Source organism: Mesoplodon densirostris, chromosome X, assembly GCF_025265405.1.
Source record: "Mesoplodon densirostris isolate mMesDen1 chromosome X, mMesDen1 primary haplotype, whole genome shotgun sequence".
Classification (NCBI taxonomy): domain Eukaryota; kingdom Metazoa; phylum Chordata; class Mammalia; order Artiodactyla; family Ziphiidae; genus Mesoplodon; species Mesoplodon densirostris.
In genome coordinates this window covers 38,509,442-38,534,745 of record NC_082681.1, presented here as the reverse complement: position 1 = coordinate 38,534,745, position 25,304 = coordinate 38,509,442, and the positions used below count along the sequence as shown (strand labels likewise).

The 25,304-nt window shown below is 41.3% G+C and overlaps 1 protein-coding gene across 1 annotated transcript in view; it reads right to left on the bottom strand.

The window, feature by feature from the left end:
* LHFPL1 (LHFPL tetraspan subfamily member 1) overlaps positions 1-25,304 on the bottom strand; it is a 47,717-nt gene that overhangs the window by 11,467 nt on the left and 10,946 nt on the right. Inside the window, exon 2 of the mRNA XM_060087929.1 lies at positions 20,028-20,126. Within this exon, the coding sequence (XP_059943912.1) occupies positions 20,028-20,126 (99 nt within the window). The remainder of the gene's footprint in view (positions 1-20,027; positions 20,127-25,304) is intronic.

Genomic DNA, 25,304 nt, shown 5'->3' with positions numbered 1-25,304 from the left:
ACTGACCCTCCCCCTAGAGCCCCAGTCCTATGCTCTTCAGGGACTTGGTGTCTGGCCAACTGTCAATGGTTCATTAGTGCGAAGGGTTAGCCACTAGCCAATGCTTTTTGTGGGGTCCAACATTGGTGTGGGTGTCAGAGTTGGGAATTAGAGTAAGAATGAGTCCAACAGAGAATATTTCTCTGCAGGAGGCATGGTCATAGTTCTAGCTCAGAAGCCATATGTGCCAGAGAAGTAATCCAAAGAAAAGAGTCCTCCTTGGAGGAAGAGGGGAAAGGCATAAAAAGAGAGTGCGCCCATTTTGGAAGACAGTTTGACTGTCTCTTACAAAACTAAACATATTCATACCATATGATCCAGCAATCATGCTACTTGGTATTTACCCAAATGAGTTGAAAACTTATGCCCACACAAAAACCTGCACACAGATGTTTACAGCAACTTTATCCATCATTGCCAAGACTTGGAAGCAACCAAGATGTCCTTCATTAGGTAAATGGATACATAAACAGTGGTACATCCAGACAATGGAATATTATTCAGTGCTGAAATGAGCTCTCAAGCCATGAAAAGACATGGGGGAACCTTAAATGCATATTACTAAGGGAAAGAAGCCATTCCCAAAAGACTACATACTGTACAACTCCAACTATATGACATTCTGGAAAAGGAAAAACTATGTAGAGAGTGAAAAGATCAGTGGTTGGAGGTATGTAGGGAGGAATGAATAGGCAGAGCACAGAGGATTGTTAGAGCACTGAAAATACGCTGTATGATAAATACTGTAATGATGGATGCATGTCATTGTACATTTTCCCAAACCTATAGAATGTACAACACCAAGAATGAGCCATAATGTAGACTATCGACTTTGAGTGACTATGATGTGTCAGTGTAGCTTCATCAGTTGTACCATTCTGGTGGGGGATGTCGATAATGCGGGAGATTGTACATATGTGGGAGCAGGGGGCATATGGGAAATCTCTGTACTTTCCCCTCAATTTTGCTGTGAACCTTAAACTGTTTTATTAAAGTCTTAATTAAAAACAAGAATGAGGTAAGTCTGTCTTTGGGGTTTCTCAAGTCTTCCATTTTAGAGAATCATCTGATGGAATTCTAGGCTCCTGAAAGGTTGGAGGAGGAGACAGAGAAGCAGGGATATAGAAATAATAATAACCACTAACACCTTGAAAACTGACTATGGCTAGATTAAATGTAATGGAATTTTCAGATACATGAAGTTTTGATTTGATGCAAGAGTTGCCAAAAGTCAAGTTCTGAGAGCTAATACTCCAGAAAAAGGCTTATTTGTGACTTGGGATCAGTGGTAAAAGCCACAGATATTAGTGTGGTAGGGGAGAGGCTGATAGAGGCAAGCCTTAGGGTAGGGCAAGAAGGAATAAAGCTGTTTTAAGGAGTGTAGAGAGAAGACTGAATTCCTATATAAAGATGAGATACAAATTCTAGGAACTCATGGAGTCAGGATGTTGGGAAGTGGTTGAAGTAGAATGCAGAGAGTACCATATTAACATCTGGTTTTTTCATCTAAGGTACTCCAATAATCAGGGAATTTGAGAGACACTACTGTAGCCTTAGAGGCAAGATAAGGGAAGGAGTGACTACATGAACAGAGGAGGACTTGCAGTGGGAACCAGCATATTGCCCTCAACCTCAGCACCCAGAGCAGAGGGACAGGATAGATACGAGATATGCCGGATGTCTGTCTGGGAGCCACCTGGGGGGCCTTCACAGCCTTCATCATATCAAATCAGGCTGCCCACACTGGCCCTGAGGGCAAGATACTCAGCTACAGAAAGACACGCAAGGTTCCTCTGGAATTCTACATAGTAGATCAAGAGGGGAAGGACTAGAGAGAGATCAAAAGAGAGAAAGAGACTAAAGGAGGGTCAATGCAGTAGGTGGAAGAGGATGAGAATAAAGGCAGGGGGAGTTTGTGGAGATAATATTAGAAGATTAGAACACTTGAGAACACTGAGGAGTGAAGAGATTGAAGAGATTGAGATCTTCAACAGAGCTCTTCCTAATGAGAGTCCTATTTTTTCCAAAGCAGACCCAGCTCAGAAAAACCAGGTGCTGCTCCCATTACTGTGGCACCATCTAAGCTTATGAAACCAGAGCTCCAACCCACCACCCCTTGCTGTTTAGTGTGCATGGTTGGTGCGGGGGGGTGTGTGGTGAGGAAGAGGGCAGGTTGCTATTTGCTTATTCAACATATTTTTTGCCACAGGGACCTGAATTTAGTGCTAAGCAGACAGCAGGGTTTTGGAAGAGGCTGGTGGTCCCATCTGTTCTGAGAAATCCTGCTGACTTTAAGGTCTACATAGGTAGCAGCACAAAAACATTTTCAATGCAGCCAAGGCCAAGCTAAATGAGCAGAGAACTTTCTCTGCTATATTCAATACGGATGAATAATTGTTAATGATAAAGCAAAGCCAATGAATTCAAAGGTAATTGCCAAATACCCTTCCCTCCACACCCACCACAGACCCCAGTAAAAAGATAGCCAAAACCATGAGAATGGGGTCTCTTCTCACTCTCTAGGCTGGATATGAGTGTCAGGAAGAGCCCAGATTGGAGGCGCAGAGCCTACTGAAGATTCCAGGAGCCTATCAGGCTCCCTTGCCAGAGAAGAAGGTAACAAACAAACAAACCACAAACCAACCAACCAAACAAACAAAATCCTCTGAAAACTTCAGTGGTTCAGGTAACCACTGGTTCAGTCGGGTCTGCTAGGGAGGTAGGACATTGTGAGTTGCCAACTCTGTCTTGGTCAAACCCAATGTTCTAAAGGGTAAGGGCAGACCAGGGCACTTGCTAGAAAGTCAGGGTAGCACTCAGTAAAGTGTCAAATCCTCATGGTGACAGAGATGCCCTAATTTGGTCGATTTTGTTCTCTCTCTTACACAAACTTCTGCTAAACAAATTGAATCCTTTGACTGAACTCTTCCTCACCACTACTGAGCATTTGTTTCTGACTTAACTTCATACTTTGCCAGCCTGCCTTTCCTACTTATATCATTTCTTGCATAACTAGCCTGAGGTTTAGCTACTCTGCTCATCTTTTTATTCCACTGGGGGTGAGGGGGAGGAATTATGTCTCCGGCCAATTGAAATTATGCTACTGGGTCTTTCCAAGATTGACTCCTACTTGCCCCTGAAAAAAACCTCCATGTCACTCTGTTTTGTCCTTCATACTGCCCATCAACTACACTTGGAGCAGCTTTTCAGAAGAGCTTTGGGAACTGCCATAGACTAAAAGTCCGTGTCCCCCCCCAATTCATATGTGAAATGCTAATGCCCAGTGTGACAGTATTTGGAGGTGGAGGCTTTGGGAGGTGATTAGGTCATGAGGGCAGAGCCTTAATGAATGGGATTAGTTCCCTTATAAAAGAGACCTCAGAGAGCTCCCTTGCCCCCTTCTGCTGTGTGAAGACACAGAGAGAAGATGGCCCTGTATGAAATCAGGAAGCATTTCCTCACCAGACACTGAATCTGCTGACACATTGATCTCGGACTGCCCAGCATCCAGAACTGTGAGATAAACATTCTGTTGTTTATAAGCTACCCAGTCTTTGGTGTCTCTATAGGAGCCCAAACAGACTGTCACATACTCTCCCCAAAGAGACAGGTTTAAAAAAAAATCTAATCAAATATTGGACCTCTCTGACTCAGCATGAGCTCTCTAGGATACTAGACCTCTAAAAAACTGGCCTATAGGGCTTCCCTGGTGGCGCAGTGGTTGAGAGCCCGCCTGCCGATGCAGAGGACACGGGTTCGTGCCCCGGTCTGGGAAGATCCCACATGCCGCGGAGTGTCTGGGCCCGTGAGCCATGGCCGCTGAGGCTGTGCATCCGGAGCCTGTGCTCCGCAACGGGAGAGGTCACAACGGTGAGAGGCCCACGTACCGCAAAAAAGAAAAAAGAAAAAACCAGAAAACTGGCCCCTCTTTTCTAACATCTGCTCAATAGACCTCTTCTTGCATCCACTTGAACTTTCTCAGCTAATTAAGTCTGTAACTGGAATAGAAATAGCCAATATTGGTCAAATGCATCTATGTGCCAGGCACTGTGTTAAGTACTTTAAACATGTTGTTCTCAGATATGTAAGATCAACAAACCAGATGAGTGAAAGGGCACCAGAGACAGACGTGGAACAACTAAACAGAGTATTAGTGTGACAAGTGTTATAGCATAGAGTGATATAAGGATACAGATGAGGGACATCAAACCCTTTCAAGGGAGCAGGGAGTTTTCAAGAAAAAGTAAAAAGTTAGGTAGGTGAGGAAGGGGAGAAGGGTATTTCTAATAAGGGAAGAACACATGCAAGGTTGCAAAGTTTGAAGGAACATGGTATTTTCAGGGTGACTGGGCAAGACAAGCTTGAGTGGTGATGGAAATGATGGCCAGGGTCCCCATAGACCATGCTAAGGAGTCTGGAGTTTATCCTGAAGGCCATGGGGAACCATTGCTAAAAAATGAGAGTGACATCAGATTTGCCCTTTTGAAAAGCCACTTAGGCCACAGAGCAAGGCAGCAGTGTGCAGTAACTTGAGGAACAGAGAGAGAGAGAGAGAGTCAGGAACTGTTTTCTGTTATCCAGATAACTGATACTAAGGGAAAGAAGACAGATTATACAGTTCTCATTGTATGCCTTTGCTGGCAGTATTTATTCCTTCTGATGACTGACATTATGGTTGTATTTGTTAGATGTCCATTGTTTTATATATATATACATATATATATATATATATATATGTATGTATATGTATATATATATCATGTCTCCTCAAATAAACTACAAGCTCCTTGAAGACTGTATTCTTGAATTCTATGAATTATGTACAGTTGTCCATTTAGCATCTTGTATATAGTAAGTGTCCAGAATATGCTTATTGAGTGACTGTTATCTATTTTTGACATACTATTCAAAAACTTACGAGTGTTAAAAGGCCAGACCTGACCCCTCATTCCAGCCATTGACTTTACCCCGTATCAGCAATGCCAGCCTTGAACATCAGCTGTTTCTATCCATGCTCCATTGGTCAACACGTGTTTAGATCATAGAGACTTTCCTGGGACCCAAGTTCCCTGAACAATAACCAATGCCACAAATAATACAATATGTGTGTAGCACTTTACTATTTTACAAGGTAATTTTTCCATCCATTATTTCATTTAGTCCTTTTTCAGTTATTTTATTCATTTATCACCTCCCAGCCAGAGACAGAAATATTGTTATTAGGAAGCAAATGAGCAGCCAGATGAAGTGTTTGACCAAGGTTCCCACTTAGTCAGAGGGTAGAGACAGGACCAGGCACATGTGTGCTCGGTAAGTCATGTGGTGCAGGGAGAAGGGCCTGGGATGAGGGTTATAAGGAACTGCGTTTGAAACCATGCTCTGTCATTTATAGACTAAAGCTCTAGGCAAGTCATTTAACCTTTCTGAGTTTCAGGTCCCCCATGGGTAAAATAGAAGTGACACCACCTACCTCTCAGGGTAGCTGTGAAGATCAAATGAGATGACACATATAAAGCACTTAGCATGGCACCTAGAATGATCAGTACTTCTCAGCTCCTTTTTCTCTCAGCTAAACACTTTTCAACTAGTCCACAAGTTCCCAAAAATGTCTGGGGAGAACTTTACAATTCGGATTCCTAGGCCCTACTCCATATCTACAGAATCACTATCTCTGAGGAGGGGGCCCAAATGATTTTGATGCAGAGCACAGTGGGGAACCACCTGAATCAGACCGTATCATGAGCCCAAACTGGTCTAGCTTTTAGATGAAAAGTAGAAGGGAATCAACATTTATTGGGACCTACCTAGCTCAATGCAGTGCTTGAAAGGTATGTCTGATGCAATTTTTCTCAATTCAACTGGGTGGTGCTTGGTGAAGATGATTTGAAAAAGTCATATGAAACAACACAGAGACATATATTTTCACCCCTGTAACATTAATTTAGCCAGAGAATTGCTCCTAGGATGTGAAGGAGTTGTTCCTGGTTTTCTTTCTGGCTCCTGACTTTGAAACCCATTTCGTTTTACTTAAAAAAAGAAACTTCTGGGTCAGTCTAAACTATAAAAATAATAACAGTAATTATAATAGCAGTTATTGTTAACATTTATTGAGTACAGACCCTGTACTAAATGTTTTAGGTATATATAATTTCATTTTATCCTCACAAGAGCCCTGTGAAATGGTTGCTGCAGTATTAACACCTCCAATTAAAAAATGATTTCTGGGCTTCCCTGGTGGCACAGTGGTTGAGAACCTGCCTGCTAATGCAGGGGACACGGGTTCGAGCCCTGGTCTGGGAGGATCCCACATGCCGCGGAGCAACTGGGCCCGTGAGCCACAACCACTGAGCCTGTGCATCTGGAGCCTGTGCTCCGCAACAAGAGAGGCCGTGATAGTGAGAGGCCCGTGCACCGTGATGAAGAGTGGCCCCCGCTTGCCACAACTAGAGAAAGCCCTCGCACAGAAACGAAGACCCAACACAGCAAAAATTTTAAAAAATAAATTAATAAAAAATGATTTCTGATTTTAAAACAGAGGCTTAGGAGATAGTATCATCCCAGAATAGACAGGGAAAGACACTCACTCACTAAAGGTGAGGGGAACAAAGAAAGCTGGTGATGAAGTTTATAGAAGGAAATTGTGTGGAGGAAATGGAAGCAAGGAAATTAAGCGTGAATCATGTTCTTTGACCTGAGGACCAGGCAGGATCGAGAAAGAAACAGAACAGAATGAATCCGCCTGACTTTACTGCCATCGCGTGGTGGTCTGATGTATAAACCACTGGTTCACAATTCTGCCTTCACTGTTTCAGTCAGTGAACCCACTAGACCCTCTGTGGGACACTGGGTGGGAAAATAAGGCCAAGTAAAGCTGAGGACCTGCCCTTGAGGCCTTTTTAGAGCCTTGCCTCCCTCTGGAGTCACCAAGCTGGAAGTCACCTTAGGGATCCACTACTCCAGGGGTATGCACCCTCCTCTCATATGGGGAATTTCAGGAAAGACTGAAATGTTTATAAGCACCATTATTTTTTCTATTCAAAATAAAAATAGTTTAGCATTCCATGTGATGTATAGAGTCTCATTACTTTAAGTTCTCTCTTTTTTTTTTTTTTTTTTTTGCGGTACGTGGGCCTCTCACTGTCGCGGCCTCTCCCACTGTGGAGCACAGGCTCCGGACGCGCAGGCTCAGCGGCCATGGCTCACGGGCCCAGCTGCTCCGCGGCATGTGGGATCTATCACGGACCGGGGCACGAACCCACGTCCCCTGCATGGGCAGGCAGACTCGCAACCACTGCGCCACCAGGGAAACCCTAAGTTCTTCTCTCTTTTTAAAAGGAGATGGTCAGTGAGAAAACTAGCACTGAATTTTAGCTACTGAAATGACAGGGAGGAGGAAGTTAATGGTAGATCAGCTTTCTCATTTTTTACCCCTTACACCTATTGGGCATTTTTTTCATCAAGCACATTCATGTAAACTTTGTCATTTCATGGCCAAAACAATCTCTGAAGGTAGATAAAATCATCCTCACTTTAGTCATGGGGAAATATGTCTAAAGAGCTGAAATCTGTATGTAGAATCTACAAAAGCCAAACTTGTAAAAAACAGAGAATAAAATGGTGGTTATCAGGGGCTGGGGGTGAGAGAATAGATGTTTAAGGATACAAACATTGCAACAAGTACTAGATAAGCCCTAGAGATCTAATGCACAGTACAGTAAATACAGAAAACAATATTATATGATAATCACCAAACTTGCTAAGAGACTAGAACATAATTATTCCAACCACTACAAAGAAATTATAATTACGTAATGTAATATAGGTGCTAATGATCACTACAATGGCAATCATATTACAATATATAAATGTATCAAACTAACATGTTGTAGAGCTTATATTTATACAATGTTATATACCAAATGTATTTCAATTAAAACACACAAAAAATAAAGAACTGAAATGACTTGTCTATGGTCACACAGTAAGATGGCAACAGAGCCACCCTACAATTTGTTCATTCCACTCAATGCAACATTTAGAGAGTGCCAAAAGTGTGCCCGGCACCAGGGATCTGCAGTTGAATTAAGTTACTCTCTCACTCACTGATTCCCTCCTCCAGCTTAGCCCAGCTTCTCCTCTGGGTGGAGACTTCTCTCTGTTTAGGCTAGGAGGGCAACTGAAAACCTTAAGCAACACCTGAGCCATAAGTTTTCCAGAAGGATTGGCTGCTCAGGGCTTTCTAGCTGATGTTGCCCAATGAATGAGTTGCTTCTGGCAAGCCCTTTGGCCAATCCCTAGCCCCACCCCATGGGTGAGTGATACTAAAAGGCTCCTCTCCTCTAGGAGGGTTGCCTTAAGAAGACTGGTTTATTTCTTCACTATCCTTCTGGTTTTTAAGAACAAAATAAATATGAAATTAGATCCAGGGCCTCACCACAAAGGTAGGTAGCTCACGACAGGGAGTTAGGTAGGTATCTGTGGCCTCTAGTTGTTCATCAGTCTAGTCCAATGCTCTCTATGTAAAAACAGGGAAACCAAGGTTCAGAGTGGGAAAGTGACATGCCCAAGCAAGCTTAGGAAAATTAAAACCCAGCTGTTCTGATACCCAGGAGAGGGCTGTTTCTACCACACTCTGCTGCCCCTCTGTGGACATGAGAATGTATTAAGCTGTTTTATTATGCTCTGGTGAGCACAAGAAAACGTTGTCCATAAAGAAGGAAACTGACAGAGAGGAAAGGTAACAGGAAACGCCTGTAAACTGAACCCATAAAGGCCAAACCCCGAGTCACCATAAAAGGCTTTGAACTGGCAAGAATGAAAGGAAATGATGGGAGAAAAAAGGAAATGGGCCTCTGAGAGAGGAAACACAGGGCACATACACAAGGCCTTTAGGTAGCCTCTGTTGTGGGCCTTTGTCAAGTTGAGTGGGTCCCTCCCTCCCTCCCTCCCAGAAGTCAAGCCTGGGGCATACTCTCCAAAGAGGCTCTTGAGAACTGGGCTCATTACCTACTAACAACAGGTTACATTTAGTGCAACCTAGTGTGCTAAATATTTTTAGGTGTGTTTTACTTCACTTAATCTTCTCAGTAACCTTAGGGAGAAAAATAATTTTATCCACCCCATTAATGGAAATGCAGAGAGGTTGAGTAGTGTGCCCAAAGATGCACAAATAGTAAGTGGCTGGGCTCACATTTGAACCCAGGTCTTTCTACTATTAGCCTGTGTTGTTATTCATCATGCTATGTACAAGTGGCTCCTTGCTTTTTTCTGAAAACTAAAGTACTGGGGACCTTTTCATTTCAACAATCGGTATCATTATAATGATGATGATACCAGACAACAAATGTTGACTGGTTACTATATACCAAACACTGTACTGGGGGTTTTGCATGTGTGATGTCATTTGATCCACACAACCACCCCAGGAAGTAGCAATAAGCTCCAAATGCTGAAAAACTTGCCCAAGGTCACAGAACTAAGGGTGTAGCTATGATAAAGCCCACTCTTACCACTAGGCAATCCTCCCATGGGTTCTTCCCATTCTTGGTGAGGCCAATTAAAGGCTTGGTGAAGTAACTAGAACGTGGAGTTAAATGCATCAGTTTAATGTTGAACCGAGATAGATTCATTTGTGTGGGATCAAGTCCATGAAATCTTCATTTGATGTCTAGAGTTCAAATAACAACCATCAAAACAACTTTCTCAGCTTAAATCTTTCATTTACTTAATCAAATTAAAGTGTGGGAAAGTTGGCACTAGGCTATTGCTGGGAGCCTTTGTCTGACTTTCCCCTTGTTACTGAATAGGTGATTCATTCAACAAACAGATATTGGATTGCCATTGAGCAACATCTCAGTGTGCGTGAGAGTCAGTGAGCTAGGCCCAAGTCCCTAGTGGGGAATTGAGATAGTCACTGTGCTTATTGGGTCTCAGTAGCTATAAATGAGACCACTGATTGAACTACAACATCCCTCCCATTGTAGGTTTCAGTTCAAGTTCATGATTATTGTTTATTTTTCTCTTTAAAATATTTGTTAATTTCTTATTTTTATTGAGATATAATTGACATATGACATATATTAATTTCAGGTGTACAATATGTAATGATTCACTATATGCATATATTGTGAAATGATCATGAAAATAAATCTAGTTAATATCCATCACCACACATAGTTATACATTTTTTTTCTTACGATGAGAGCTTTTAAGATCTACTCTTTTAGCAACTTTCAAATATACAATACAGTATTATTAACTATAGTCACCATGCTGTACATTACATCCCCAGTACTTATATATATTATAACCAGAAGTTTGTGCCTTTTGACGCCTTTTACCCATTTCACTTAATCCCCACTCTCTGCCTCTGGCAACCACCAACCTATTCTCTGTATCTGTGAGTTTGTTTTTTTCTTTTGCTGTTGGTTGTTTTTTTCAGATCATACAGTATTTGTCTTTGTCTGTCTGACTTATTTCACTTAGCATAATGCCCTCAAGGTCCATCCATGTTGCTGCAAATGGCAATATTTCCTTGTTTTCTGTGGAAGAATAATGTTCCATTGTCTATATATCCACAGTTTCTTTATCCATTCATTCATCAATGGACATGTAGGTTGTTTCTATGTCTTGGCTACTGCAAATAATTCTGCAATGAATATAGGGGTGCATATATCTTTTCGAGTTAATGCTTTTGTTTTCTTTGGATAAATACCCAGAAGTGGAATTGCTAGATCATCTGGTAGTTCTATTTTTAATTTTTTGAGGAACCTCCATACTGTTTTCCATAGTGGCTGCACCAATTTACGTTCCCACGAGCAGTGCACAAGTGTTCCCTTTTCTCCACATCCTTGCCAACACTTCTTATTCCTTACATATATATATATATATATATTTAAACATCTTTATTGGAGTATAATTGCTTTACAATGGTGTTTTAGTTTCTGCTTTATAACAAAGTGAATCACTTATACATATACATATGTCCCCATATCTCTCCCCTCTTGCATCTCCCTCCCTCCCACCCTCCCTATCCAACCCCTCTATGTGGTCACAAAGCACCGAGCTGATCTCTCTGTGCTATGCGGCTGCTTCCCACTAGCTATCTATTTTACGTTTGGTAATGTATATATGTCCATGCCACTCTCTCACTTTGTCCCAGCTTACCCTTCCCCCTCCCTGTATCCTCAAGTCCATTCTCTAGTAGGTCTGTGTCTTTATTCCCGTCTTGCCCCTAGGTTCTTCATGAGCTTTTTTTAATATATATATTCCATATATATGTGTTAGCATACAGTATTTGTTTTTCTCTTTCTGACTTACTTCACTCTGTATGACCGACTCTAGGTCCATCCACCTCACTACAAATAACTCAATTTCGTTTCTTTTTATGGCTGAGTAATATTCCATTGTATATATGTGCCACGTCTTCTTTATCCATTCATCTGTTGATGGACACTTAGGTTGCTTCCATGTCCTGGCTCTTGTAAATAGAGCTGCAATGAACATTTTGGTACATGACTCTTTTTGAATTATGGTTTTCTCAGGGTATATGCCCAGTAGTGGGATTGCTGGGTCGTATGGTAGTTCTATTTTTAGTTTTTTAAGGAACCTCCATACTGTTCTCCATAGTGGCTGTATCAATTTACATTCCCACCAACAGTGCAAGAGGGTTCCCTTTTCTCCACATCCTCTCCAGCATTTATCGTTTGTAGTCTTTTTGATGATGGCCATTCTGACAGGTGTGAGGTGATATCTCACTATGGTTTTCATTTGCATTTCTTTGATACTTAGTGATGTTGAGCACCTTTTCATGTACCTGTTGGACATCTGTCATCTGTATGCCTTTTTTTGGAAAAAATGTCTATTTGGATCCTGTCACCATTTTTAAATCAGATTGTTTGATTTTTTGCTATGGATTTATATGACTTCTGTATATATTTTGGATATTAGCACCTTATCAGATATATGATTTGCATATCTTTTCTTCCATTTGGTAGGTTGCCTTTTCATTTTGTTGATGGTTTCCTTTGCTATGCAAAAGCTGTTTAGTTTGATGTAGCTCCACTTGTTTATTTTTGCATATGTTGCCTTGGTTTTTGGTTTAAAATCCAAAAAAATCATTGCCAAGATTCATGTCAGGGAGCTTATTGCCTATGTTTTCTGCTAGGAGGTTTATGGTTTCAGGTTTTATGTTAAAGTCTTTAACCCATTTTAATTTTTGTGTATGGTGTAAGATAGTGGTCCAGTTTCATTCTTTTGCATGTGGCCGTCAAGTTTCCCCAATACCATTTATTGAAGAGACTATCATTTTCCCATTGTATATTCTTGTTTCCTTTGTCATAGATTAATTGACCATATTTGTGTGGGTTTATTTCTGAGCTCTGTATTCTCTTCCACTGATCTATGTGTCTGTTTTTAAGCCCAATACTATACTGTTTTGACTACTATAACTTTGTAATATGGTTTGAAATCAGGAAGTGTGATGCCTCTGGCTTTGTTCTTCATTCCCAAGATTACTTTAGTTATTTGGGGCATTTTGTGGTTCCATCCAAGTTAATTTCTTCTTTAACTGAAGAAAAAGAAGAAAGAGAGTCAATTACCTAAACTTAACTGATGACTCTTGTGGGTAAGAGCCAGGTAAGTGAATTTCTGGGGTGGGCGGATGTAGAGCAGGCACTGGGGGAGGACTGGGATGGCAGGGAACCTGGAAGATGGACTGAGAGACAGGAGACGAGATCCTAGAAACAGGAGAGGCATTGGAAAGAAAGAGTTCAAACTTTTGGAGGGCAAGGGGTTTGAGATTCCTTTCATAACTGTAAGTTTTTGTTTTGAGATCTGTATCTTCCCCATCCCCTTCAGATTGTTTATCTGACACTCCCCCCAAAAAACACACACAGTCTCCTTCTCTCAGGAAGAGAGACTGAGATAAGACACACATAAGGAGTAGATATCCCAGAAGACCAGAGAGAGGTCCTAGGTAGACTGCATATGATCTTAGAACGTGGAACACAAAAACTTTTCTACACATCTTTATATTTTTCTTCTATGATCAAATTTTGCTGGGCAATTTAGGTGTCTTTATTAGTGCAAGTCAAATCTAGAGGCACTTTAAAATTTCCCACACATATTCATTCCACTGAGGAACTCTTTGAGAATCCCATCACGTCCAGCCACTGCCTTATTTATTTGTATTCTGATTATACTAAAAGATTGACAGGGAACTCAGGCTGAGCGCAGGTGGTGAGGGAGGGGGGAGACAGGATGCAATACTGGGTACTTTCCATGATGTTTCAGACATTTGTTTCTGAAAACAATAGAGCTAAAGCATATCTTAAGGAAAAAAATTCTCAAATGACTCAAGATACACCATCACCAATAGAGAGGAAGAAAGTCATTGTAGCACACACACGGCAGTGAATTAGGAGATAAGGCTCTACTCACAGTTCTGCCTTTAACTTGCTGTGTGACCTTACACAAATCACTGTACCTCTCCATATTTCAGGGTTTCCTCATTATAAAATGGGCACACTACCATCTGCTATGCATGTACTTTCAAGGATCAGATTAGATCATATTCATGAGAACAGGTTGCTAATGTGATCCATTGATAAGGTAGAGACCTTACCTTAGAATTATGTGCTCCTGATAACACAATGGTTTTATAAGCTTGCTTGAAAACAGCTATGTGCCATTAGAAGTATTTAGCTTCTCTAAATTCTCAGTGGGGCTCATTTGTGTGTCCGATGCTTATAGGCCTTTGGATATGAAGGAATGCCCTAATAGTTTTATAGATCTAAGAGAATTTTGAAAATCACAGCAAAGCTGAAATATGTGTGTAGGAAATCAGTTGAAATCAACTGAAATCTCTGTTCACGGGTCCTGCTCATTGCACCTTCACTTTGTCAAGGACCTTGCTATTCTACATCAATCTCTCTCCACTATAGGATCATTACCATCATCATTCAACTATTTGGTCAACTTAGTAAAAGCCTCTCTTCATCCCACATTCTCCTTCAGTTACTACACAGTTTCTCTGCTCTCCTTCATAGCAAAACTTTTTGAAAGAATTGTCATCACGTACTGAATTCATTTCCTCATCTCACAATACCTCTAATATCTATAAATCCCAAACTGCTCCTCTGGGTCCCTTCGTCTGGCTGACTCCAGTGGCCACTTCTCTATCCTCATCCAGCAACTTGCAGCAGCATTAAACACAAATGACCATGCCTCTTTCTTTTTTTGACATACTCTCTTTCTCTTGGCTTTTGTGACACCACACTCTTCATTTTCTTTACATCCCTCTGGCTACTCCTTTTGAGTCTCCTCAATAGGCTCTTCTCTACAGAAGAGCATAGTGGCTAAGAGCACAGACTTTCAAGCCCTGCTGTCCAAAATGGTAGCCACTGGTCACATTGTGACTATGACATTTAAATTAATAAAATAAAATAAATTACATTCATAAACTTAAATACATTAATATTTATTAAAATTTAGATTAATAAAATTAAATTAAAAAATCAGTCCCGGGCCTCCCTGGTGGCGCAAGTGGTTGAGAGTCCGCCTGCCGATGCAGGGGACACGAGTTCATGCCCCCGTCTGGGAGGATCCCACGTGCCACGGAGCGGCTGGGCCCATGAGCCATGGCTGCTGAGCCTGCACGTCCGGAGCCTTGCTCCGCAATGAGAGAGGCCGCAACAGTGAGAGGCCTGCCTACTGCAAAAAAAAAAAAAAAAAACTTAAATTTGTATGTATATGAATTGGCATTTTTCTGGTTGTCTATTATTGTATAACAAACCACTCCCAGAACATAGCAGCTGAAAACAACAATCATTTTATTATATTTCATAAATCTGTCAGTCACAATTTGGTCAGGGCTCAGCTGAGCAATACTTCTAGTGCAATTGGCATCAAAAAGGGTCATTCAGTGGTATTCATATGGTTAGTGTGGAGGGTCCAGGACTGCTTCACTCATATGTCTGGTGCCTTGGCTGGAAGTTTGGACTCAACTGGGCCTCTCTGTCTCCAATTATCTCTAGGACTTTCCATGTGGTGTCCAGCAGAGTAGTCAGATTTTTTTATATGACGGCTCAGAGCTCCAAGAAACCAACATGGAAACTACAGGTTCTTTAGATGTTAGGCCTAGAATAAACTTGATGTTACTTCTGCCATACTGTATTGTTTAAAGCAGTTGTAGGTAGGCCAGCCCAGATTCGGAGGATAGAGGGTAGAGATTGACTTGGCTTCTATATGGGAAGAGTATCAAAGCATTTGTGGCTATCTCTAATGCAACACAGATATCAAGATTGCTGTCTTAATACAAGTCATATCTTTGATAATTCAGGCTAGGACTAAAAATCATAACTGTGGATAGTTTAGGATAACTTGACTGGGAAACCTAGGGAAAGAGGAGTTGAAGACACGAGTGTAACCCTTTCATACTGGAGGCTGCAGGAGGCCATTCAAAGTATCAGAGTGAGAAATCTACTTACTCTAAGAATCAACTTCCCTGACTGGCAATGCCTTCTTCTATTGTCCTCCCTATCCCCTTCACCCCTCTCAAGCCACTCCAGGTAAGAAGCTCAGGTAGGGTCCATGTCTTTCTTGGCTCTGTGTCTCTCCCTTCCCAAAATACAGAGCATATAGTAGGGTACAGAGCCTACAGCAGAATCAAAGTAATGCCATCATTTGACAGTCTACTCCCCAGCACATTCTACTCTACTGTCTATTAAGGAAGCCCATCATCTATTTTAAGTCAAACCCTGTGTTAGCTACTTCAATATACTTTTTCTTATTTCACCGTAACAACAGCACTGATATGGGTATTATTAGTATCCCCCATTTTACAGAGAAGGAAACTGAGACATAGATATCAAGTGACTTTACCCCATACAACTACAAAGATGGCAGAGCCTGGATACCAACCGAGATCTTTGACTCCAAACTATGATCTTTCAGTATACCATGCTGCCTCTCAAGGAAAAGGGAACAAAGGCCTATACACTGGACACTCAGTACTTTTCTCCTATTTCATTCATATATCCTATTAATATCTAAGGTGTGTGAGGATGCTTCCACACTGCCAGAACCTCCAGGGTATTAAAGAAAAGTCTAAGGAGAAAGGCTGTACTTCTAGCATTGGCATCCCCAAATCTTGGTATTCACAAGCTTGGCATTCCCATCACATCATAAAAGATTTCTTTTTAATTCTACTACAAGTTTTACTGCTGCTCCTAGCACCTCTATATTGAAAGGGAACAACTGTTAATAGAGTTGTCATTGTCATGTATGTTTGGGCAGCTGACTAGAAATGGATCAGGAATGGCACAGGTTATCTCATTTTTTCAGTACTAACCAGAAAGGTGCTAATATACAGGCATGCAATTGGAGAATGTGGGCAGCAAATTCCTTCAGAGGAATAAGAGACACAGGGAGTTGGAAGGATGTGACAGTGATTCAAAAAAGGAACTAGGAGGGCTTTACTCAAGCAGGATTCTTCAATTCCTTCACCTCTACAGATTCACAGAACAACACAGTGTCCAGTGAACTAAAGAGAGGGGAGCTAGAGCCCTTAGGCAAATATATGGTGTAGGAGAGAAGGGTAAATAAAGGAGAAGAATGCAGTGGAGAGGGAAACAGTAACCAAAGGGAAAAAAAACCTGAGTAAATGAAGGAAGAGAAAAGTAATGATCCTGTGGTAAACACAACTGAAGCCCATCAACTTGGGACAGAGGCAGCCAAACACAAAATTGCCCATTTGGGAACTAGGTCCTTAGAGGTGGTGATTGGTGCAGAAAACTGCCAAACGACTACATGCAAATGACATCTGCAGTTTTTCACTCTGGTATTTTACATTAATCAAAGTAGCAACTCATTTTATTAGAAAAATATTATCCTCATACCAAAATCCAACCAACACATCACAAGAAAGAAATCTACAGACTAATATTCCTAATAAATATAGATGCAAAAATTTTCAACAAAATATGGCAAACTGAATCCAGCAACATATAAAATGGATTATACACCATGACAACTGTGATTTATCCAAAAAATTCAAGGTTGGTTTAACATATGAAAATCAATAAAATACATATGATCATCTCAGTAGGTGTAGAAAAAGCATTTGACAAAATCCAGCACCTTTTCATGATGAATACACTTACACTAGGAATAGATAGAAAGGAACTTTCTCAAACCTAATAAAAGCCATGTATGAAAATAGCCTAGCCAACTTCTTACTTAGTGGTGAAGAACTGGATGCTTTACCCCTAAGATCAGGGATAAGACAAGGATGTTGAATAGAACTCTGACAAGTTCTATTCAACATTGTCCTAGAGGTTCTAGCCGGGGCAATTACACAAGGAAAAGATTGGAAAGGAAGACGTAAAACTATCTCTCTTCTCAGATCATGTGATCCTGTATATAATAAATCCTAAGTAATCTACTAAAAGTTCATTAGAATTAGTAAAGGAGTTCAGCAAGTTTGCAGGATATAAGGTCAATACAGAAAAATTATTTGTATTTCTATATGCTAACAATGAGTGATCCAAAAATAAAATTAAGAAAGCAATTCCATTTACAATATAATCAAAACAATAAAATACTTAGGGATATATGTCACCCAACAAATCGCAAGGCTTATATAATGAAAACTACAAAATATCATCAAACGAGGTTAAAGATAACCTAACTCACTGGAACATCATCTTGTGTTCATGGGCTGGAAAACTTAATATTGCTAAAGAGGCAATACACTCCAAACTGATCCAACCTCTATCAAAATCCCAACTGATTTTTTTGCAGAAATTGACAAGCTGAACCTAAAATCCACATGTAAATGCAAGGGACCCAGAGTAGCCAAAACAGTCTTCATGACTTTAGATTTGACAATACTGTATTCCTAGATCTGATACCAAAAGCACAAGCAACAAGAGAAAAATTAGATAAAAGTGGATTTCATCAAAATTAAATAATTTTGCATTTCAAAGGATGTCATCAAGAAAGTGAAAATACAACCCACAGAACTGAAAGGGGTCTAGTGTCCAGAATACATTAAGAACTCTTATAACTCAACAAAAAGGGCAAATAATCCAGTTAAAAATCAGCAAAAGATATGAATAGATATTTCTTCAAAGAATATATAGAAATGGCCAATAAGTAAATGAAAAGATGCTCAACAAAATCGATCATCAGGGAAAGATAAATTAAAATCACAGTGAGATATCATTTCACACACATTGGGATGGCTATAATTTAATAAATGTAAAATAAGTATTGGTGAAGATATTGGAAAATTGGAACCCTTATACATTGCTGATGGAAATGTAAAATGATGCAGTTTCCAAAGTGATGTTTTCATTTTGGAAAACAGCCTGAAGGGTCCTCAGAAGTCTTAAATATAGAGTCACCATTTGTCCCAGCAATTCCACACCTACCTAGATACATACCCAAGAGAAATAAAAATATATTTTCATACAAAAATGTATACACAAATTTTTATAGCAGTATTATTCATAATATCCCCAAAGTAGAAAAACCCAAGTATCCATCAACTGATGAGTGGATAAAATATGTTATATCTATACAATGGAAAATTATTCAGCCATGAAAGGCAGAAGTACTGATACAAGCTACAACATGGATGAACTTTGAAAACATCATGCTAAGTAAAAGGAGGCAGACACAAAAAGCCACATATTATAATATGATTGCATTTATCTGAAATGTCCAGAACAGGCAAATCTAAATTGATGGTGGTTTCTGGGGGCTGGGTACAGGGAGGAATGGGGAGTGGCTGCTAATGGGTAAGGGGTTTCATTTTGGGGTGATGAAAATATTCTGGAATTGGATAGTGGTGATGATTGCACAACCTTGTGAATATACTAAAACCCACTAATTGTACACTTTAAAATGGCAAATTTTATGGCATGTGAATTATATATCAATAAAGCTGTTATTTTAGAAAAGTAGAATTATAGGACTAACAACCCAGCACCTGCCCCCAAGTATTTATTCATTCCTTCATCTATGGCAGAATTATTATATTTACCAGTCAGCCCTGCCCTGAGCCAGGAACACTGAACATGCAGGGGTCTACATTTGTCATGTCTTCTATATAGCCCTTCCGTTATGTTATGTTTGTACAGTAAACAGCTCCTTCCTCCAAAAATGAGTCAGGTGAGACTCAAAAAACAATCTAAGGCCACAGAGAAAAAAGGGAAGTATTGGAGCATAAGCTATGGGGAATGGGTGGCCTCATTGTTTCAAAATCCTCTCCTACAACTGAGAATACTCAAGGAGACCTGGACATTTCTCCTCCTATTCTCTTCCACCATGGTAGGTTGGACAAATATTTTGAAATCTTCCAGGGAGAGTCCAATCTATTCCCAATTCACAATAATGAACTTAAGCCATTCTCAGTGAAGTTGGTCACCATAGAAGAGCCCAGAGCTACTTCTGTCACCCATTTTAATATTTAACACCTCTTGTCATTAACATGCCAGTAACAATGTAAAAATGCCAGTAACAGTTCCCAGTGTTTAACCCAGGTTCCTAATGCATGATGTAAAACAAATTACCTCTTGTTATAACCTCAGTGGGGAGCAAGAAGAGATACTATTGATTTGTATTTGGAAAATAGTGCCTAGAAGGATATACAACAGGGACTAGGATTTATTCAGAGGATGACGGATTAGCAGTCTCCAAGCATTTGGAATCCCTCTATAGATAGGGTTGTCCCAAATCGGTCACAGGACTCTGGGTAAAATTCCATAAAGGGTGTGGAGAGACATGGTTAAAGAAGTAGAATTTATGTTCAACCCTTGTAAATTAGCAAGGCCACATAAGTCTGACCAAGCCACCACTTCCCACAAGCTCACATAGTGAGAGACTCAGGCAAGCACCACGAGCCAGCACAGGCCCCTCCAAGAGCACTTTGAAAAACAGATTCCCACTGAGCCATCACCGCCATCCTGCACAGGCCACCTTACCTAACTGAAATTGATTGGAGACATTCCCACATGTTTGCATTATCTCCGGGCTATTCCATCCTAAGGGGTATAATGCACAGCCTGAGCTTATCAGCAGTCCTGGAAAAAAAAAAAAGCATACACACAGGTAGAAAAAATATAACTGGTCTTCTATCACCCCAACATTCCCTCTGGATTAGCTCAGCTCTAATTCTCCCTCCTCCACTCAGAGCTTACCATTCCCCTTTTACCCTAAATGTCTATGACACTACCAACTCAACAGGATTTCTTTGCTGTGCCATAGGTGGTGAGTTGCAGTAGACAGTAGAGGGGACAACTCACAAAGAAAGGACAGTATTGGGGATTGAGACAGGCCAGTATGCTTTTCACAGCCAAAATGTTTCTGCCAATGACTTACAAAGCTGAATTGGCCTCTCCAACCAGACTCCTCTTCTATCTTGGTCTGATTTACAAAGAATAAAAAGGTAGGAGCTGCTACTCTTTCCTACAATTCATCGTTTTCTAAGAGTCAAGTCAGTCCTTACTAGTCGAAGGTAGGTCATGATTTCTGTAGCTTGAATTCAGCTGCCAGACTGGGATCTACAGAAAGCATCCACGTTATCTGGGCTTCTCCCGGTGAGCAGGGCACCAGACTCCCTCTTCCAGAAACACTTCCTTCTTCTGAGAAACCATTCCAGCGTCATGCTAAGCATTCCTGCTTTCTTTGGCTTCCAAAACCTTCCACTGTGCCCCTTGCCTTCACCTCCATTTTGTTTAGGTCATTTGGTTACTACAGGGAAAATCTGTGTGATCTTAGTGATAACCTTACTCTTCTGACCAGAGATACAAATCGGGGTCTGCTTGCTGACACTGTCTTTTAAGGACAACTGCCTCATCCACAGCTCTTGTTTACTGCCTAGGTTTACATTTCATAACCTATGACCACCTCTCCCTTGCCTTTGCAACCATAGATTGAACTAAGCATTGGCATCCGCCACAAAAGCAATCAAATTCATTGGCTGGCCAGTAATGGATGACACCATATCGTGCTCTGAAGAGCCGGGCCAGATTTTTGTTTCTGGAAATTTTAATCAAGAAACACAGATACTGGACTTCCCTGGTGGCGCAGTGGTTAAGACTCCATACTCCCAATGCAGGGGGCTCAGGTTTGATCCCTGATCAGGGAACTATATCCCACATGCATGCCACAACTAAGAATCAGCATGCCACAACTAAGGAGCCTGCCTGCTGCAACTAAGGAGCCAGCCTGCTGCAACTAAGACCCAGTGCAACCAAATAAATAATAAATATTTTTTAAAAAGAAAAGAAACATAGAGAAGCTGAGCTAGTTAGCAGATGGAGCAGAAGTTAGGAAAAAACACCAGGAAGTAAAATCAAGTGTGTGTCAAGCTAAAGCCAAGTTCAGTCCAAAGTTATGAATAGACATCAATTCTGGGTAAGCTGAGGAAACTGATTGGTAAAAGAAGAGAATACAGTGGCAGGAAGCAGATATATCATGAGGGAAACCTCCATACTGCTCCTGAAAGAGCTAGAGAATCTAGTCCTTCCCAATGGCTTTCTAGTTCCATTTTTCTTATGTTATAATAAGTCCCCTTTTCATTGGAGAACTCAAGCAAGTCTCTGCTGCTTACAGCCAAGAGAGCCTAACTACAAGAACGCTATACTTGAGTACTACACCAAAGTTCATAGGAAGGTCACCTACCCTGAGTGTGGATGCAGAACCTAACACATAACACAGAGCCTCCACAAAGCAGGTATTTGATTAATGATGACTGGGTGGCATATTTAGAGGTTCCAGAAAGGTTCCAGACAGTGAAAAACAAGCTGCTCCAGGGACTGCCAGCCTCACCTTCGTTTCTCTTTCCTCACCGAGGAAGACTCCATATACACTCTGAGAAGCTAATAAGCCCACTTTGCCTTCAGTTGCAGCCTTTTGGAAGAGCTCAAAGTACTCGCTAAGCTTGTCAGCAACATGACAACCAGCTGTTCTCAATAGTCAGTGAGGCCAGAGGAAAAGACAAGGTCCTAAAGAAAAATCAAGAAAAGTTTAAATAGGAAAACAGAGAGAACTTTCTGACGGTGAGAGAGGGTTTAGAAACTAAAAGAATGACCAACTAAGGTTCGAAATTCCCTTCAGTGGAATGCTTAAAATTAGAAGACACTCTTATCTGTCTGATAGTCTTAAAGGAAATGAAACTGGTCCCTCAAAAGACTTTTCTAGGCTCTGGAATTTATCCAGTGGCAATGGAACAACACTCCTATTTTTTCTCACCACAGATAAACTGAAATCATAGGATATGAGGATGTATGAGCCAGAGTATGTAAGCCCAGAGTATGTACAATGGGTTAAGGACAAAATTGGAAACAAAACCTCAGCCTTTTCCTGCTTTCAGTGTGTACCCTTTGAGAGAAGAGTTAATAAAAAGTGAGCTTTCCCACACAGACTAGGAAGAAAAGAACACAAGTTTATAAAAGAACAGCAGTTCTGTATTCCAACCTCCACATTCAGATCCCTGGGACTGGCATGAGCTCTGACTTCTCAAGCAGGAGCTTGTGCTGGCTAAGTGCCTTTCCTGACACGGCAGGAGGAACCTTTCACCTTTTTCAGCCCCCCCACGAAGACAGGGCTTGATTTAAAAGCTGCCTGCTTGGAGTTGTTATCTTGTAATTTTTCACAGGCACCAGGCCAGAGACCAGGAATCTCTGCCCAGGTATGTGTTTTGCCCCAGCGCATGTGGCTCCATGCTCTGCCCAGCCTGCCCTACCACACCTCCCATCCCCTATCCTCCCTCCTGCCTTTTAGACAGGTGAGCACAGTAGGTTGTAAACATACTTCATGGAGACATTGGACCGGTAACTGACAGAAGATTCATTACATTTGATCATAGACGGAGAAAGATGTCCTAGAAGACGTGTTATTTTAAAATGACATCATAGGATAATTTATACTCAATTATATTTGTCCCCAACAGTTCTAATGAATTTGGGATATGAAGATGTGCTTCAAATAGCAACATAGAAGTCATTTTCCAGTGACAGGCTCTGCCACCTTCTGGAAGACCGGGGGCTTATTTAAAATGTAGATTCTTGAACTTCACCCACAGATATTTGATTCAGTAATTGTAGCCCAGGAATATGCCTTTCAAAAGCACCCTAGTGATGCTGATGCATCAGGTTCTGGTACCAACACTTAAGAAAAACACCACTAGCACTTCGGGAGCCCACCGAGCCGAGAATACAAGAAATGACGATTCTGAAAAAGAAGTTGATGACCAGAATAAGGGATAGGAAGATGACCTGTTTGCTTGAAGAGCGAGGGTGAAGAACTACTTTTCAAAGGGTGAAACACAAGAATGGCTTTTAGGAATTTTCCCCCAAAGAAATTTGTGACTGGATCCTGTAGCCGAAACTTGGCCTCTGTTCACCGGTGCCGAAGAGAAATGCAGAGACAGAGTTTTGGGTGAAGTAGAAAAGAGTCGCTTTTATTGCTTTGCCAGGCAGAGGGGGCCACAGTGGGTTAATGCCCTCAAGACTGTGTGACCCACCCTGGAGGGCGTAGTGAGGAGTCTTACAGTGTTCGAGGAGCAGGGCGTGATCAGCTCGCAGACAGTTCTCAGACTGGCTGGCATCAAGTTCCCCGACCACGGATCGAACCCGTGCCCCCTGCAGTGGAAGCTCACAGTCTAAACACTGGACCGCCAGGGAAGTCCTATGCGGGCCTCTCACCGTTGTGGCTTCTCCCGTTGTGGAGCACAGGCTCCGGACGTGCAGGCTCAGCGGCCATGGCTCGTGGGCCCAGCCACTCCACGGCATGTGGGATCCTCCTGGACCGGGGCACGAGCGCGCGTCCCCTGCATCGGCAGGCAGACTCCCAACCACTGCGCCACCAGGGAAGCCCAGTATAATACTTTTTATTAGTAGCTGGACATTGTGAATTATACATTGTTGGTTACTGAATTTTGTTTTTAAAGATTGTTGAACTTTATTTTCCCCAGAAGTTAAGTTACTTGTGTTCAGTATGATTCTTTTGAGGCTTGTTTTAAAATTCATTCAGGGCAAGTCTATAGGAGTCTTTGCTCAAGTGCTCACTTGGACCCACTTCTACGGCATGGCCTTTTTGATGTCTCTATTGGATGCCCTGTATACTCAGTGAGATTTCTCCATTTTTCCACTCTGGCTGTAATGATCTCCAGCCCAGTGTGATCTCTAGGAATTATTTGTCTTCTTCCTAGTCACTGTGCTTTGCCTGGAATCTGTTCTTTCCCAGCCTCATGGAGGTTTACCCTACCATACACAGATTTATATTCAGCTATTGATTCATGGGGCGCATTATGTATATTTCAGTAACTCTTCTCTGTGTGTCTCCCTCCTCAGTTACTCTGTGCAAAAATCCAAGATTTCTTGAACTGTGTTTATTTTCTTTAACTCAGCAATTTTCCTGCACTTTGTTGTTGTTATTGTCGTTCCTACCGTGTGCCATATTCCAGAAATTGTCTGCAAGAAGAAAGCTTAGGTGTGGTAGGATTCACCTTGTTTGTTTTCTTTCAGGGGTCACAGTTCAGAGCTTCCTATTGTCCAATGTCTGAAGACGTTTTTTCCATATTTTGTCCAGTTTTTTTTTTAAAACGGTCACAGATTTATTTATTTATTTATGGCTGCGTTGGGTCTTTTTTGTTGCGCGTGGGTTTTCTCTAGTTGCGGCGAGCAGGGGCCACTCTTCGTTGTGGTGCGCGGGCTTCTCATTGCAGTGGCTTCTCTTTGTTGTGGAGCATGGCCTCTAGGTGCGCGGGCTTCAGTAGTTGTGTCACACGGGCTCAGTAGTTGTGGTGCACGGGCTCTAGAGCGCAGGCTCAGTAGTTGTGGCGCACAGGCTTAGTTGCTCTGCAGCATGTGGGGTCTTCCCAGACCAGGGATTGAACCTGTGTCCCCTGCACTGGCAGGCGGATTCTTAACCACTGCACCACAGGGGAAGCCCCCTTTCCTGCTATTGTTAATGGGATCTTTTATTCTCTTACTTTTTTAACTGGTATATAGGAAAAAACATCAATTTGTGTATGTTGATCTTATATTCTGCCCCTTTATTGAACTGTCTTTTTAGTACAAATAGTTATTCAGTTGATTCTTCTAGATTTTTAAAATTTCCACTTATAAAAAACGTTACTGCATGTTACTGTGACCCTTAGTAAATGGCTTAAAAGGTAAAATAAATGTGTTTTCAGAGTAAGAATGAGTCAGTAATGCCTAACAGAATGACAGATAACCATTAAAATATACTGG